The sequence below is a fragment of the Anthonomus grandis genome, chromosome 18, assembly GCF_022605725.1.
Source record: "Anthonomus grandis grandis chromosome 18, icAntGran1.3, whole genome shotgun sequence".
NCBI lineage: Eukaryota > Metazoa > Arthropoda > Insecta > Coleoptera > Curculionidae > Anthonomus > Anthonomus grandis.
Window position 1 is genome coordinate 11,590,489 of NC_065563.1, and position 18,117 is coordinate 11,608,605.

General features: G+C 35.4%; 3 protein-coding genes across 6 annotated transcripts in view; 2 read left to right on the plus strand and 1 right to left on the minus strand.

Moving 5' to 3' along the window:
- LOC126746930 (protein spinster) overlaps positions 1-1,931 on the plus strand; it is a 51,726-nt gene extending 49,795 nt beyond the window's left edge. For all 3 annotated transcript variants that reach the window (XM_050455355.1, XM_050455354.1, XM_050455356.1), the window contains one exon: positions 1,303-1,931. Coding sequence is in view for 2 of the 3 variants with exons in the window: in XM_050455356.1 (XP_050311313.1) it covers positions 1,303-1,349 (47 nt within the window). In the remaining variant the exon portion in view is untranslated. The remainder of the gene's footprint in view (positions 1-1,302) is intronic.
- On the minus strand, positions 1,928-15,221 carry LOC126746931 (ovarian-specific serine/threonine-protein kinase Lok-like). Its single transcript, XM_050455357.1, has 9 exons — positions 15,009-15,221; positions 14,790-14,947; positions 14,532-14,742; positions 14,290-14,479; positions 14,111-14,236; positions 13,846-14,052; positions 13,536-13,792; positions 13,071-13,251; positions 1,928-3,075 (listed from the first exon to the last, which is right to left on the minus strand). The coding sequence occupies exons 2-9, from the start codon at positions 14,935-14,937 to the stop codon at positions 2,839-2,841; spliced, it is 1,557 nt and encodes a 518-aa protein (XP_050311314.1). The 5' UTR covers positions 14,938-14,947; positions 15,009-15,221; the 3' UTR covers positions 1,928-2,838.
- A 1,077-nt stretch (positions 15,222-16,298) lies between these two features.
- LOC126746928 (trifunctional purine biosynthetic protein adenosine-3) overlaps positions 16,299-18,117 on the plus strand; it is a 47,398-nt gene continuing 45,579 nt past the window's right edge. The window contains exon 1 of one of the 2 annotated variants that reach the window (XM_050455351.1): positions 16,299-16,640. In XM_050455351.1, coding sequence (XP_050311308.1) covers positions 16,470-16,640 — 171 coding nt within the window. In that variant the 5' untranslated portion in view covers positions 16,299-16,469. The remainder of the gene's footprint in view (positions 16,641-18,117) is intronic. The other variant, XM_050455352.1, reaches the window with a different exon arrangement.

Here is an 18,117-nt window from a genome sequence, read left to right on the forward strand (position 1 = left end):
TCCTTAATGTTCTGTACATCTTGGCTAGTACGTTGTAGCAAAGCATAGATTTGCTCATTGCTTACATTTCCGTTACCCATTAGTTATCCGAAATATGGTGGCTCTTCGTAGAACCATATCTCGTGACCTAGTCACCATTAAATCGTGGTGCGATTCAAATCTCTTGTGCCTTAACGTCTCAAAAACTAAAGTATTATCATTTAGCGGTGCGTTGCAACCTTTTGTAATTAATAACAACAGAATGGAGGTCGTTGATTGCGTAAAGTTCTTGGGACTGATGGTAGACAACTCTTTAAAATGGGATATCCACATCGATTCCTTATTTAAAAAATTAAGTTCTGCATGTTTTGCACTGAGATCAGTATCCAGAGAGCTAAGTTTGACAATGGCTATAACAGTTTATTATGCCCTGTTTGAGTCGCACCTCCGATATGACCTTCCGTTTTGGGGTACGTGTGGTGCGACTCAATTTGAGCGCATATTTAAGCTACAAAAGAGAGCTATACGTTATTCATTAAGACTAAATTAAAGACTAACTCTTCCTTCCTTATTTATATTTGAATCCGTCTGCCTAATTCGCAAGCACTTAACAGATATGTCAGAAAGGCCATCTCACAATTATCCTCTTAGAAACGCAGAGTATGATCTTTATCTACCAACCCTATGATCAGAACTAGTTAAACGATCCATTCTTTACAATGCAAAAAAATGCACAATCATCTCCCATTTGAAATCAAATCAATAACAACTTTTTCCAAATTTCAGAAAGCTCTGAAATCATACTTGCTGGAGAGAGCCTTATACACAGTAAACGACTTTTTTTAATAATTAATGTTATGTAATTTTAAGCACGCGCTTCCTAAACGCTGGTAAATCTGTTTATGTTGTTATGATAATGTACATAAATAATATTCGTATATTATGTAAACAAATTAGTAGTTTGCTAATAATGTTTTTGTAAACAACTGCCTTTTGCCGACTTTGTATACAAGTGAATGTATATATATTTTATGGAAATGTGACCTAAACAACTTATAAAATTGTTAAGTTTTTTGTATGTTTTGTTGTATTTTTTGTTTTGTCTTTGTGTATATTTTGTTTGTATGATTTATTTAAATAATAGCTTTGTCGACAAAATTTTAAATTTTAGGATAATAAAGCATTGATTGATTGAATTTTTGTTGCCAAGTTACACTTAAACTATTTCTTTACTACTCCATATAGTCCAGTGTCTATTTCCTGTCCTGTACTAACTTTGACCACTTTTTTTTTAATTAAATCAATTTCTTCTTATTTTTCCAGGCAACTCCGAGTCGCTTTTGATCAACGAGGATCAACAACCATCGTAGTCGGTTTCACTTTTTAGCCCTTTAAGCGCAAAAGAGAGGGAATGTGTGTGCGTTTTATTATTTATTTGCTTGTTTACGTGAGGTACTTTTATACAGTGCTTTTGAAGCATATTGTGTGTAGGAATGAGTAGGTACAGAGAAACGTGTAAATACTCTCTGTACTAGTGTATATATAAGTAAAGTGATTAATATTTATATTTCGGTTTGCATAGAATTAAATTCATTTATCCGGTTTGTGTTCCACAAATAGACTGAACGGTAGATGCTAAACAACTCATTTGTAAATATCCATTTTATGAACGTTGTTCGCGGCGATACTTGCATGGGGGTCATAAGACAGTTTCCTTCCAATAAACCAGTTGTACTTATCAGTATTTCTTAAACAGCTAATGAGCATCTTACTATTTGACTGCCACTGGTGCGTCAGAGTTGATCTGAACGTCTCCGTGTGGCGGCACCACTAATAACACGCTAAAGACTGATCTTACCACCTAATAATTAAGGATAATCCACATTATTATGGATTTTCGTTTGAAAACCGCCTTATTTGTATGAAATAAATGAAATGTTTCGTCACAGGTGTCTCATAGTTTTATTTATTTGTGAAAAAACTGTAAATATAATATAAAAGTAAAAAAACTTTATAATCGTATGTAACAGGAACATTAATTAAACATATGCGACAAACGTCATCCTTAAACGTGTAAATTGCCAAACGTTGGCAATAAATTATCACATAAAAAATAAAACAGCCTTTTCGCCAAAAAAAATTGGCCAAATAATGTTTAAACGTACAAACTAACAACAAAAGTACTACTTAATATATACTTAACGAGCACGAACAAAAATAAAGCACCGTTTTCTGTACACGATGCCTTTTAAAGCCAAAATATCAAGATCATGAAGAAACACGTCGTTAGAGGCTCAAAATGATCCGTGTCTTCCATATGGGACACCCTGTACAGGAAACGTTTGGTGCCAACGCATAAACAACAAAAAAAACATTTCATGACTAAACAAGCAAATTGAGTCATAACTGTTTTGGTAACTCGGATGTATATATAATAACAGGATATAATGTTCCAAATACTTTTACTATCTTAATAGTAGGATCGTGAACTCTCCCTCTTAGTTAAGAGAGAATGGTCTTTAATGATTATTTACAAATATACAGGGTGGCTAGAATTAAGTTTGTTGTGCACTACTTTATGAATATTTTTTACTGTAAATTTAGTTGATTTAATAATATGCAGAGGACGTTTTCAGTGCTCGATAGAATTCTAGACTATTTATAAATGTGTAAATTGTTTTTATCCAAGAAATTCTTCCTGTCGCCTCAACTTTCCTATTTAAATTTAATAAATACTTAGCGACACTTTGCAATTCTAACCCACCCTCTTTATGTCTGTAAGAAGAACTAAATAAACAATAGCGCAACAAACTCAACACTTAGATACAGCATTAAAAAAAATAAAAAAACAACAACTGCTTACGTCTCCTCTCGATAACACAAGGTGGGACAACTGTTGGCGTTCCGGTTAGCCGTCGAAATACGACATAAATCTTCCGAGGAACTTCCCAGGGATAAACAGGAGGAGGAGGAGGACGACGACCCGTCGTCTAAGCGCAGTTTTTTGGTGGGAGGCCCCAAGGTGAGCTCCTGCATGGGATCCTCCAGTCCCTCTTCGTCTAGTAGCAGTTCTAAGTCAGCTTGAACCTCTTTGTCCTTCAAAAATATCAATCATTTGTTACTTCAGTCAGTTATAGCATACTAACTCTAAGATACCATAAAAAAAATGCAAAAGAAAATAAATGCCTAAAATATTACTTGTAGTATTATTGTTTTAAAATGATTCAGACTATCAGAATCATTCACAACCTTTATAAATGGGTGAACTTTCATAGGGGTTGGTTCGTGAATAAGCCAGCCAATATTTGAACTCTTCTATATATTCTAGATCTTTCGATCTAGACAGTCTCCCTCATCAGCCCATGACTGATATGCGTTTATTCCGTTTATCATGTGGTGTTTCCACCCTGGCTGAGGACCGTCAAATCCTTACTGAAATTCAGGACACGCGTAGGGAGTTCAGGGAATGTTCCAAAATTCTCTGACATTTCTGAATAGTTTGCTCGAGGAGGAGCGAGAAAGGAATTGTAAAATGGAGATGGATATTAAAACTCTACAAGATGAAAATCAAATGCTTAAATCAGAACTAGAATAAACAATCAACAATCATTCTTTAAAGACTTAGTAGAACTTATGCTTCAGATAAAATCGCTAAAAAATAGGGCAGCTTCGGGTAATGATGGTATATCTGTTGAAATCATGCCACTTTTACATTTAATAAATTGAATATTTAAAAGTGGTTATTTTCCATACATTTTTAAACATGGCATTATTACTCCTATACACAAGTCAGGAACCAAAGAGGCCTTAAATAACTATCGACTTACTACAGTACTAACTAGCAACCTCTCAAAAGTAATAGACAAGTGCATTAAACTTAGGCTGAATGAACATCTAAATGTAAATGAGCAACAATTTGGATTTAAACAGAACTTTACCACTGAGGATGCGGTTGTCTGTTTAACAAATTATATTTTGTTCAGGGGAGTAAATGTATTGGAGCTTTTCTTGATATAGGGAAAGCGTTTGACACTGTCGCACATCATATTCTTCTTGACAAATTAGAGAAAATTGGTGTACTGAAACTTTGTCAGTCTTACCTAGGAAATAGAACTAAAAGCGTGAAACTCAACAATTCAACGAGCACATATAAGTCGGTCGAATATGGTGTGCTACAGATGACTATGGTGCTTGGCCCTGTACAATTTATGTAAATGGGTTATTTGGGATAATAAAAGAGGAGCAGGGACAGTTAGTGTGTTTTTCTGATGACACAGCACTGATTGTAACAGGCAAGACTTGGCTTAAAGCAAAAATTAAAGCTGAAACTGCACTTAAACATATAAAAGCCTGGTTTGATCAGCATTGTTTAACACTGAATGCCAGAAAGTCAGTTTTCCTGAATTTTTCAGTTGGCAAGACTAATTCATCACAAAGTTAAAAGTTCATCAGTATGAATGCCAAGATATTGCTCAGTGCCAATGCCAACTTGAAATTATTTCTGTTGATGAATACAAGTACCTTGGAGTGATTGGATGTTCAGGAAATAAATTTACAAGTTCTGTCAGTTGCGCAAGTTTATGAAGTTAAAAACTCCAAAAATGGTGTATTCTGCTACTGTTGAGCCTATACTTAACTATTGCATCTTGGCACGGGGAGCTTCTTGTCAATATGTATTAGAGCCATTGATTATTACTCAAAAATACTTACTAAAGATCATTTATAATAAAAATAAGATGTACTCTTCAATCCAATTATTTAAAGATGCAAAAGTGTTATCTCAAAAACAAAAATAAATTTAAACTTTATTAATCATGGACTCTCAACACGGCAATAGTCCCAAATGCAATAATAAGAGTTAATTATACTTAATTTATAATACTTTAATTTATTTATACTTTAGTACTTCATAATTCAATAATACTTTGCTTCAATAACAATTCAATACTTTAATTTATAATTTAATTATGCTTTAATACTTTATCTTATTTACCTGGATTAAATGAAATTTGAATGGACGGATGGGTAATAACAGGAAGGAAAGAGGGAGAGTAAAGGTATGGGAAGTGAGGGTTAGAAAATGGGTACAAGGGAACCAATGGAAGGAGGGAGACTTACTATAGGCTATAGAGGTGACGGCTCAGGGGATCTTCTCAAAGCGGAGCCGACTAGCACTAACCACTTTGGTAGAGTGGCGTGGATTCTACAAGGGTTCAATAAAACATAGGCGCCACCTGTTTTATCCCGATGATCAAGAAAACAGGAAATTACTAAAAGCACTATACCTATAAACCTGAAAGAAAATCTCACAAGGAAGAACAGACAGGGAGATTTATAAATACAAGTGTTATGGTGTAATTAATAAATTAACAATAAAATAAATATTAACCCTTTACTTTGGCTATTAAATTACAGCTTTAGTGTCAGAGCACCCTAAAACTCATGGGCTCACACCAAAAGTCGCTTGTCTAACTTAGAAAGTTAGGTTATCTTTCAAAAATCAAAATAAACATAAAAGAAAAGCTTTAGTTCTGAGATACATTCAAGTGAATCTATATTAAAAGAAAAGTTAATAATCAAACGTATTATTTTAAAAACAAGTTATGTTGTCCTTCCTGAATATAGTGTCTATATCAAGGGTAAAATCTCACATTATGTTGTTTGGGGTTAAAAGTTCGCGTGAGTACTTTCGAAATAGGCCCATTTATCCAGTTTACAAGGAGATCTATACGGTCTATTTCAATAAAATAACTAATATGCACCTAGTTATTATGAAACTATTCAAAACAACGGTGTGGTAGTAAAATCTAATAATGAGAGTGATAACAATGTAATTTTGAGGTTAGTATTTAGTATAATATACTACAGTAAAGCTAATAAATGTTGATATGACTTTGGTTTACTGGTTAGGTGGTTTACTGACTGCATGGTTCACTATACATCACAAACATTGATCAAACCTGGCTCCAAAAGGGCTGCATGGTTTAGACGGAGGACCTGGGTGGATCGGTTTAACAGTGAATGTCAATGTAGATATTGTGGACGTTATTGGAGTAGATGAGTGGGGATTTCTACCTCTTATAATAGTGGATGAAAACCATACATAAAAGCCCGAAAGTGGAAGAATACCCAGATTGAGGAATCGCCAATAGAGTAAGTAGATATAAGCATTGATGGTTAAATTTAACGGTATGCTTGAGTCTACTTATATAAAATTACATGTGTAATATGTAGAGTATCATAAACCAAGATGCCAAATAAAAATATTAGGACTTACCAAAGGAATTGGCCTTTTCTCGGGATCACAAAACTGGACACTTAAACAAAGAACCTTGTAAAAGTTGGGATTTAACTACACCACTTATAATCTGCTTAGAGATACTCTTACGTTTTCAGCAAATGTTCTCGCGGCTGTTCTATCAGATCATAAAGCCGTTCAAATTAAAGTTCATTTTCTAAACATGCAAAGTACAACTCACACAAAGCAAATTTTTATTATTCAAAAGATGTTCAAAATTTTGGAAAGCGTTGACTGGGGTTTTCTATGCTCCCCTGATACTGTAAATGAAGTAGCATCATTTTTTATTGGTTTGTTAGTGAATGCAATGGATGCATCATCATTCTGAGTAAAAAAGAAGAGTGTGGTGGGAAATTGTCAGGTCTCTTGGTTTAATGATCATTTAAAGCAAATGCGCGAAACCTTGCATTTCTTAAACTCCTAGTATAGCAATAATAAATGTCCAGAACTTGCAGAACAGGTCAAAATCTTTAGAAAAAGGTATAGGGAAGAAATTATATCTGCAAAAAGGGTGGCACACTTTCAATATATACAACAGGCTGATGATAGAACGAAAGCTGCTTGGCAGATTGTAAATGGCCAAAGAAAGAAGGTGAATAGTGAGCCCGTGGGTCTTACTGCATCCGAGTTCAATATATTTTTTTCAGGTATAGCTGAGAAAACTCTCAAGAAGATTCCACTGGCCACGGCCACTGCTGAATCATTTATGGATCAGGCCTGCCTGTCGGGTGTCCCTGTGGGGGGTTTTTCTTTTAGTGAAGTGACGTATATACAAGTTAGAGATGCTATAAGTAATTTAAAAAATAAACATTCTAGAGACATCTACCCAAGTGGCTTTAAAATTCAAAAGATCATACCAATTTTTAAAAAAGGGAGTAGAGATGATTTAAATAATTACCGTCCAGTATCTTTGATTCCAATAATATCGAAGGTTTTTGAGCTACTTTTCAAAAATCAACTTTATATCTATTTTAAACAAAATGAATTCCTCAAAAACTTTCAGTATTAGGAAAAAACAATCGACTGTTAAGGCTATACTGGATCTTCTGGAGTATGTGGTTGAGGGCTTTGAAATGGGGTCCCATGTTGGGACAATTTTCTGTGACCTTTCAAAGGCCTTCGACTGCATATCCCATAGGATCCTTCTGAGCAAGCTTAAACTTTATGGTCTGATCCCGCCCAGTTTATCACTTCTTGAAACTTATCTTGTTGGACGTGTACAGAAAACCTGTTTGGGTGGAGCTTTATCAGAAGAATGCAAGATAACTCATGGTGTGCCACAGGGTTCTATTTTGGGGCCACTCCTCTTTGCTGAAGACACTACTGCTCTTTGCAGGAGTACTAGTTTGCAAGAACTGCAGCTGTTGCTGGTGGAGGTGAAGTTAGATTTGGGCAAGTGGTTCGGTGCAAATAGACTTAGCCTAAATGTCAACAAAACGGAGGAAATCCTATTCTCTTTGAGAAATACAGAGGGTACCAATGTTGAGAGTTCGGATGGGGTGAGATTCTTGGGTGTTCACTTAGATCCTACTATGGTATTTGATAAGCATGTGGAGTTCATTGCAAATAAATAGGCAAAACAAATATTTCTTTTAAAACACTTAAAAGGCACAGTAAATAAGGATGTTTTGTTAATGGTTTACCATGCGCTAATACAGTCCACCTGCAATTATGGTCTCTTGGCTTGGGGTGATGCACCTCAAGCACATTTTGGATTCATTTTATTTTCTTATTCTTTATGTATCTGAAGAAAATAAACTGTAACAGACTTACAAAATGTCAAAGAAGCCTTTTATATACAGTGCCAAAGATTTTTAATATGTTACCAAATGAACTAAAAATTGCTCCTTTTAAAAACATAAATTAAACAATTGGTTGATTGTTAATAATGTTATCTTTAATATGTAAACATATTTATTGATAGTTCTATTGTATTATATTAATCAAAGTGATACATTTTGTGAAAAAATTATAAAAAGTATAAAGGTTATTAAAATTTGTTATATAAAAATAGATATATATATATATATTAAAGTAATTAGATATCCTTATACACACACAGAGCTATGCTCCATTGTGTATAATATACAGGGTGTCCGGAAAAAGAAGGCCAATCCGCCGGCCACATATAGGGTGGACCAAAATAATGCGACTTTCGTTATGCAATTTTTTAATTGGGCGCTCGATATTCAATATACAGGGTGTCAAAATGAGAAATATAAAATCGTCTTTTTTAAGTAAGTCGAGTGTTTCATAAAATATTAAATTAAAATTTGGTGTGAGGGGGTTTTTTGGAATGATAAATTGAAATCCGTTCACGGATTCGCTTTACCTTGCAGTGGGCGCCACCTGCGGTATATTCCATGTGTTAAAAATATTAAATCTTTTTTGTATCCCTGTATAATAAAGTTCTAGTAAAAAATTCTAATTATCCAATCTTTTCTTGTAAAAAAAGTATTCTTAGTAAATGTTGGCCTGAGAATCCGTTTATTAGATATCTTATTTTTAAAATCTAGATACATTTTAACAAGTTAACAAAATAAACGTAAATTATTTTTTCTAAATTACTTATTATAATAAAACATAGAATAATGACTCTAAATTATTTGTTCTACGTGATCTCCATTCATTTGTATACACATACGAGCTCTCTTTATTAAAGAAAATCTAATGCTTTGAAAAACATTTGGTTTCAACCTGAAATGCTCTCCAGCTGCAATGATTCTCTCTCTTAAATGATCCCCGTTTAAAATTGGAACCATATACACAAAGTCTTTCATACATCCCCAGACTGAAAAATCCATAGGGGTAAGGATTAATAATATACATTAAAAGATTATAAATAAAATGTATTAAAACTAGGATTAATAATATACTAGCCATGTTGTCTCTTGTAGTTCCCGTTGAATGTTAGACTCATCTGTCGCCATCTTTTCTAGTCCGGGTGATAAACCTATGACTGGTTCTAAAGATAGGTCAGAAACGCCATTATCGCTACCAATAGTGTGGTTAATGGGTATTGATACTGCCTTGGAGTAGCTGGCTAGCACCGAGATGCTAGATCGTCTTGTTTGAGTTAAAGTGACCTGCTTTGTTTTATCATGCAATCGTCTGATAATTTGATGATGCCTGCTGTTTTTGCTTTGTATATTAAGCATTTGACGCATTTATTTAGGATGGTTTTTACTGCCCTTTTACCATTTATAATCCAGTATTTCTTCCTCAAATATGATAATGTTGCTTGATTTCCTCCATGCAGTATTTTCTCGTGAGCATCCAAAATTAGTAGTTTAGTTATGTGAGAGTCATATGGCATTATTATCGGATGCTTTTGCCCAAATGATAATAGTGAATTCTGCAGCCTTCCACCCACTCGAACAAGCTTATTGTCGTCTAAAAAGGGATAAAAGTTATGCAGTTTGCTTGTCTTTGGAATCGGCGTTTTCTTGAGGAGATCCTCATACTCTGTGCTGAATTCTTGTTTTTGAACTATTTTTATTACTTGAATTAAAGTGTTGTTAAGTTCAATGGCACTTAACGTCACAGTGTGTTTTTTATGCATAAGGCGTCGGCAGAATGACAGTACTCGTATAAGTCTCCTCAGACTGGAGAACTTAATGATTATGTCGATGTCATCTTTTGGTTGGCTGTAAAAGCATTGAACTCGTTGATTTGCTTTTAAATCTGTTTCGTAAGTTTTGGTCTGAATGGGCAACGTTTCAGTTCAATTCAGCCATGTCGGACCATTCCACCAAAGATTGCTGTTTATTAACTTTCCCGGATCTGTCCCTTCGGATACTCTGTTTGCTACGAATGTCTTCCATCGCGATATGTCACCTTTGATCCAACCCAGTGTGATCATAGAATCTGACCACGCAAAAATGGGCATATTCTCAATTTCCATTGTATAAACTGTTTCTGTTATGAGCTTGGCTAATGGTACAGCAGCGCATAATTCTAGCCTTGGCAAGGTGGTTTTTATCTTAACTGGGGCCACTTTGGACTTGGCACACACCAGTTGTTGTAATTCTACAACGGATAAAAACTGTAAAATCTAAAATTGAACACAATTTAAAATAAGTTAATCCGCGGCAACGTCGCTTTTCTACCATGCCGCTACCAGCCTTTTGATGTTCTATAAATAACCGCCACCAGCGCGGCGTCTTTGTGCCAGTCGCTCGTCACCTCTCAGCGAGTCGCCTTTAAGCCGTCTCGCGGTATACCCTCGTTCAGTTGTAAAATATAAGACACGCTCGTAGCAAATCAAAATTGAACTTTGTTGTTTTCTCTTGAACTAATTTAACTTTACAACAAAAAACCGCTGCAGAAATTGAAGGCGGTTGAGTGAAGCAGTAATCGGCCCCCATGGTGGAGCAGTTCTTCTTAAATCCTTAAATTTGTAAGTAAGGTCTCTCCTTACATAGGAGAGCGCTACAAGTGATTGGGGCAGTAAAAATCCTCCCCACACCAGTGTAACTTTGATTTTTCCATCTGATATAATACGACTGGAGATCACTGCTCTATATGCTTTCTCTGATGCGTCACAGAACCCATGTAGCTCGGTTTGTTCCATCGACTTTGTATAATTTATCCATCGAGGTATTCGGATATCCTCAACTTGTTTTAACTTTTCCTTGAATTCGTTCCAACGTTGAGCTAAATCTCCTTTAATATCGGAGTCCCAACTTAACTGTTGTTTCCATAAGTCTTGGACTATCAATTTTGCTTTTATTGTTTCATCCAAGCGGGTCGAACAGTTTTGTTATATCCGACAGTATGTTTCTTTTGGTGGCCGTATTGTCTGATGATAATTGTACCTTAAATCTAAAGGTGACCATAGTATTCCTAATGATTTTTAAATGCCATCTTCTGTGAGTTCTTGTATTGTTTGCTCACAGGACATTCCGGATACTGTGTTCATCAATAAAGGATGATTGCTGGACCATTTCCGAAGATGTAATCCTGCCGAACTCATTAATTGCAGGAGTTCTTTTTGTAGGTAAATTGCAGATTCTATACTTTCTGTACCAGAGAGTATGTCGTCGACATAGAAGTCTCTGAGGGTATGTTGGCTCGCTATCGGGTATGTTCTCATTTCGTCTTGTGCTAATCTTTGTAATGTTTTTATTGCAAGGTATGGTGCCGCAGCAGTCCCATAAGTTATTGTTGACAACTCATATTCGCTCATTATCTGGGAACTTCTTGTTCTCCACAGAATTGGTTGAAAGAGCCGATCTTCAGGATGCACTTGAATTTGTCTGTACATTTTCTCAATGTCAGCTGTGAATGCTATTCGATGTTTTCTCCATCGTAACAGAATATCCGCTAAGCTTTGCTGTATCCTTGGACCAGTATGCATTGTATCATTTAAGCTGATACCGGTGGATGTCTTGCTTGATGCGTCGAATACCACTCTTAATTTTGTCGTAAGCATTCCGTATTCTTTTTGAACGGAATTCTTACTATATAACTTCCATTTTTATCTCGAGTAGTCGTCTTGTCATAGAATTCTTCACAAACTTGGTCATCATCTGTCATCTGATTTCTTGATGGCACTTCTTCAATTTCCCAAAATCTTGTCAATTGCTTTTCTTCTTCGCATTGAGCGACCATGCTTATTACTTGAATTCGTCGACTGAGAGATTATGCAGCCTAGTTAACGCTGGCGAAAAAAAAAATTGTATCGGAATCAAGTGAACATATTCAAGCCAGTTAACGAGTATAGTCACTGATTTCTGCTTAAATTGAATGCATTACAACTAGTGGCAAGCAATAAAGGCTCTCATCAAAACGATAACAGCCCAAATTTCGGTGGTATTAAGTACTGGAAATCGGCTGCAATATGATGACAGCAATTGAGGAGATGAAGAAACTTGAACTTTGGATGAACAAACCCAACTTGTGTAAAATGTATTGTTTATTAATTTTTAGTAATGTTTTGACTTTGTTTGAAAAAAATGTTTTATTGATTATGTATAAACGTCATATAACATACAAAACAAAATATCTTTAAATGTTCATTGCATCTCAACTTCTTGGAAAATAGATTTAAATATTACTGTAATCCTACTCACTTTCCTGTTTAGAGGACATTGCTTTTGTAAGTAAATTGGGAAAATTATTTATTATATATCAGATCTAGTCTACGTAGTTTATTTCATGTTTAATATTAACTGTTAGTTTTAAATACCGATTAAATATAACATGTATTTTCCCATAATTATGATCCTGGTTATTCAACGATAAATACTAAATAAATTTAACTGAGAACAACAATTGAAATGTGAACAATTTGTAGGAAGATAATAATTTTTAAAAAAATACGATCATCCTGATCGGTCGCCTATTAGCCAAAGCATGGTAAGTAGAGCTGATGCAAAGTTTCGGTGAAGGTTCATTGAATGGCCACCCAGATCGCCAGATTTAACGCCTCTCGATTACTTTTTAAGAGGATACTTAAAAAGTAGAGTGTATGTCACTGAACCAGCGAGTTTGGAAGATTTAAAAGAACAAATACGTCAGGAAATTAGAGATATTACTCCAGATGTCATTGACAACGGTAAAAAAGAATTTTTAATTGTCAGGTGTGTCAACAGTGCTCAATTCAAACATTTAATTTAGATTACTGTCATATGATGTTTGTAAAGTATCAATATATAATAGGTTTTTGCTGTGGAGATAGTGAATAACCCAACTGATCTGTACCAGTAATCAAAGGTTTGATTGCTCTTTTTTTTCCATTATTTCTGTCATGATGAAGTAAAAACAGCAACAACTTCTAATTGAAACTCACCAAATGAATCCAGGGGTGCCTCACGACATCCTCCAAATGGTACCGATGTTGCGGTCGTAAAACGAGCATTTTGCCTATCAGGTGCTTTAAAGTGTTTTTCTGACCGTCCTTCCACACTCCCTTTGATAAATCATACTTGCAGTGCAGTATTTTCGTTGCCAGTTCTTTCTCTTGACGGCCGCTACAATCAAATCAAATCTTATCATAAACAAAGCTAGAGTACTTAAACTAATTAATTAATATACATTTAAAAAGATCAGAGACAAAACACTAACAAATAGAATACAAAAAACATAACACACATTTCCTAAAAGTGTATACCATTTATTAAACTACTGTTTTTAATGGTTAAAGAGTACTTTGAATTTTTTAGGAGATACCTGGCGAGTAGAACAAGACTAAGGGGCAGTGAATTATTCTTTGATTTTTATAGTTTTAAATACAAACAGTACCCTGAAAACTTACTTGAACGGCAGCTCTTGGGTGATCATATAATACAAGATAACCCCCAAACTCCACACATCCACCTTTGGCCCGTAAATATTTGTCTCTTCAATGCAATCATATTCACGGAACTGTGGACAAATCACCTCGGGGGCCACATACTTCAAAGTACCGCACATAGTGATGGCCATATCGTCTATAGTGTTCTTGCTTAGACCGAAATCTGCAATTTTTAAGATGGTTTTGTCCCTTTCGTCCAAAAGGAGAATGTTTTCCGGCTGAAAAGACATCATTTAGGCATGTTCTCTTAAGCCGACATGTTTAATGCAACCTTAAGGTCCCTATGAATGATCCGGTGGGAATGCAAATAGGAAATGGCCCGGGTCATTTGAAGAAAATAAAATTTCGCTAAACTCTCAGACATCGGACCATTGTTTTTAAGAATTCGAGCAGTTAGCTCTCCCCCTCTCATGTATTCAAGCACCATATATTCAACTCTCTCTGACTGCAGCCTATTGAACATTTTAATGATAAATGGCTAAAAGGCAATAGAACCATTAGCAACCAAAAAAGCCTTAACGTCTCCCAATACTTACATGAGATATGGACTTTAATATTTCAATTTCATTCCTAACCTTGTTCGGATGATTTATTTTATATAACAAAGATGTATGACTCTCTGCCAAGTGGATCTTCTTAATGGCATATTCCTGGAATGTATTCTAAAACAAACACCTTATTGGGGTTAAGCTTCTTGGGAAATGATTGCTCTTACCCTGTCTTTTACCAAGCATACTTCCCCGCAAGCCCCTTTCCCAAGCTGTCTTACTTTGGCAAACTTACCGGCCAGTTCAGCAGGTAAAAAATCATCTTTCGTTTCATCTCCTTGGGTAAGGAACTTATAAAAGACATGCCTGGATGCTGTACCCCCTAGGGATATTTCGTCCATATTTTTTAAAATACGCCTTAAAAAACACAAACTCAGGCATGCTTTCTCGATGATTTCAGTTAACTTACTTATGCCTAATGCCAATTAATTCCTTGTTTATGTATGTACCGTTCTTGCTCAAGTCTATTATGTATACTAGACCGTCCTCAGGCGATTTCTCCATTTTAAAGTGGACTTTTGAGATGCTCACTAGAAATTCTCTGGGGAAGTTGTTCCTCGAGCATACCATCACCGTACAGTCCTTGGATCTTCCAAATGTGAAGCATTCACCAATTACATCTAAGCCCAGGTGTTTTTATTGTGTTTAGAGAACATAATTGTCTTACCTATGCTCCTCAAGTAAGGTTTATAAGAAATTAGACGAGCCCATGGCAATTGAACCGGTGTAGTAGGAGTTATAAACTCCCCGGCGCTCTCCTCCTCCCTTGGTGTTAGGGTATTGGGCAAATCGTCAGACATTTCGTCCAGGATCATTGATTACCACCTGACAAATAAATTTTTTATTTAAATTGTAATTATTGCTTAGCAAAGGTTCTATAACAGACCAGTCAGATGGAAGATGTACGAGGCTTCACTACGGTCTAGAACGGACCTTAAAATTGTCAAATAGTAACACGAAGAGCGCAAAAATGGTTATTAAAGGACTCGCCGCGGCAATTGGCATCGAAAAAGGCCCCCAAACAAAAAAACACCTTAAATTTATGAACTAACAGAACGCCGTTTTACTTAGAAATCCTAAGAAAATTTGACGGGTTCAACTGTCATCTTTGTCAAATGTTTTGGCGGGAAACCGTTACCTTACCTCCAATTGGATACCAGTGTCACGTGATCAGCTGATTTTTGACATTTGTAATCTACACTGTTCACACTATGAAGCGGATTTGTTAAATTTATTTTTAATTTAATGTAATTGACAAAATATTGTTAAATATCGTTCTAGACATCGTTGTGATCAGTCGGATCGCGAATTCCTTATCTTTAGTTGTTGCAATGACAACATGAATCTCTACTGTCATTATGACAAACGAAATCATGCAATTTTCTTTATCATTTTTCAAAAAGCGCCCCCGTTTTTTAAAACCGAATTTAAAGCTCATAATGCCTTTTATTAGATAAGTACCGTTACTCTAAAGAAGTAGGTCGAAAAAACACATTTTTAATGCAAAGTCCCACACAAATAACTTTGATTAGCATTATTATATTATGTTAATATGTAGTATTTAATTTTAAAATTTGAATTTCGCGCCTTCAGATATAACGTCATATGTGTTAACAGTTATTACGGTTTGTTAGTATAGTAGTAAACAAAACAACCCTTGCCTTGAGTATATGTTGAACTGCAAGAAAGTTGTTGTATTCTATTCTACTACTAATTCTAGTCTCTCAATATTTAATGTAAAAATATCTTTACTTCAACGTGCCGGCAGTGTATACTAATATTGGGCACTGTTGCCAACTCAGCTAAACCATATTAAAATAGTATATTTTTAACATAATTTGAAACCCTTTTAGCATATGAGTAGTAGCTTGCTAATACACCCAAGACAAATTAAAAATTATGGTAGGTAAGTAGCAAAAATAAAGTTGCAATATAAATATGTTTAATAATGCACTTTTAAACACTTGGCAACGTTGCTTAACACTCCATATTTCTTTATTGGAATTTTCTGCTTCAAAACAAGAAACCTTCCAAGTTATTTATGCTAAACTGAACCGTTATTTACGATCTTTTATCGCACAAAAGTCCTGACCCGTGACATTACCACACTCTTATCGAAATTAACGCAACAAATTCTTCGCGGGAGGTTATCGGGTTAAAAACGTCAGCTGATTACCGCGAATCCGGCCTTCCCATTGGTCGATCTCACGTGGAACAACAACAAGTGTTCTCCTGCAAAACTGTTTAAAATTTTTTTCGTTAATTATCTTTTAGTTGTTGGCGTAGTAACACCATTTCAGGCCTAATAGTAACCATATTCTTTCTGTACGAGTATATCAAGAATAAAATGGCCAAAAACGTACTGGTGGTGGGCAGCGGAGGCCGGGAGCACGCTATGGTATGGAAACTGTCCCAGAGCCCCCAAATTGGAAGGATTTATGCTGCCCCCGGTAGTGTGGGCATCGGGACAGTACCGAAAGCCACCAATGTGCCTTCTGTGGATGTTAAGGATTTTCAGGTAAAAGCACTTTTAAAAAAAAAAAACTTAGGTTAAAACCAATTTAGTATATGTGACTTTTGGTGGGCCATACTTCATTATAGTACCACTAATCGATAAGGCAATTTTAACAGGAGTTTTTCCTAATTGCCTTAAAACTGTCAAGGTATAATTGTAAAAATAAAACTAACAACAATATTGTTTTAAAGGAAGATGGTCAGTCCATTGAAAACCCACCTTTAATCACCAAATTATTTGCTCAACATTTTACTCTTGACGATCAACAAAGCTGTAACTCCTACACACATGACTTGCATAATGATTATCCAACCATATTTCTCAATCCTGTTAATTCTCAGGATATTGCTGAACCTTCCGGATAAATTTTTCCTTTGGCCTGAATGAAATTCCGGTATTCATTTTAAAGTTTGTTGGGATTCACTTAGCGGGACCCATTTCCACTGTGATCAATGAGAGTCTTGCTACCCAAATTTTTCCTTCTGCTCTTAAGCTATTTGTTAGTGTAGGCTCTGGGCTAGGAAAGTTCATAGTGGGCTGTATTTATTTCCCTCCAAAATCACCTTCAGAAAAGTACAACATACTCAGCCAAGAGATCGATTCTTTCTCTGGGAATCAGGAGTGCCCATTACTACTGTTCGGGGACTTCAATCTGCCAAAAGCAATTTGGTCATCAGACAACTTTTGTTCTCAAGCGACCAGTGCACTGGGTGCTTGCCCTCTGGAAGTCGAGTCCATAGAAGTGATATCAGACTTATGTAGTTTCCACAATCTATACCAATTGAATAATATTCCAAACCACCTGGGGAATACACTGGATCTGATTTTTTGTGAGAGTACCTTGTCTGCAGAGGTCACGGCAGCTGATGATGCTCTGGTTCCACAGGACAATTACCATCCACCCCTCCTTACATCCATTACTGTTTCGAGAGGACATACTAATCATCCAGGTAGATTTAACAATCAATATTATTATGATTATAATTCAGCAAATTTTTATTTAATTAATGAACTTCTTGGACAGGTTAATTGGAATTATGTACTTCAACAGGATTCCCTAGATATTATGTTAAATATTTTTTATGATATACTTTATTCAGTTATACATATTGCTGTACCTTTAAAACGGGTGTCTCGCGGGCACTTTCCAAAGTGGTTTTCTCCAGCTCTTAAAAATTTGGTAATTTCAAAGAAACAGGCACATAAAGTTTTCAAAGATTCGGGTTCCAGAGATGATTATATTACCTTCTCAAGCTTAAGATCAGAGTGTAAATTACTTGCAAAAGTCTGTTTTGAACAATATGTCTCCGAATCAGAAAGAAATTTAGTTGATCACAGTAACATAAAGAAGTTCTGGTCTTATGTAAACTCTAGAAGACTAGGAAATGATCTACCTTCAGAAATGTTCTATAATGATAAGCATTGCCTTCTTGGTCCTGCCCTACCTGATCTCTTTGCTGATTACTTCAAAACAGTTTAT

Coding starts and splice junctions, on each gene's coding strand:
- LOC126746931 (XM_050455357.1), bottom strand. CDS start 14,937: ATGATCCTGGACGAAATGTCTGACGATTTGCCCAATACCCTAACACCA. Junction 14,053..14,110: donor TATTAAAGTCCATATCTCAT/GTAAGTATTGGG, acceptor ATTGCCTTTTAG/CCATTTATCATTAAAATGTT. Junction 13,252..13,535: donor ACCCAAGAGCTGCCGTTCAA/GTAAGTTTTCAG, acceptor ATTTGATTGTAG/CGGCCGTCAAGAGAAAGAAC.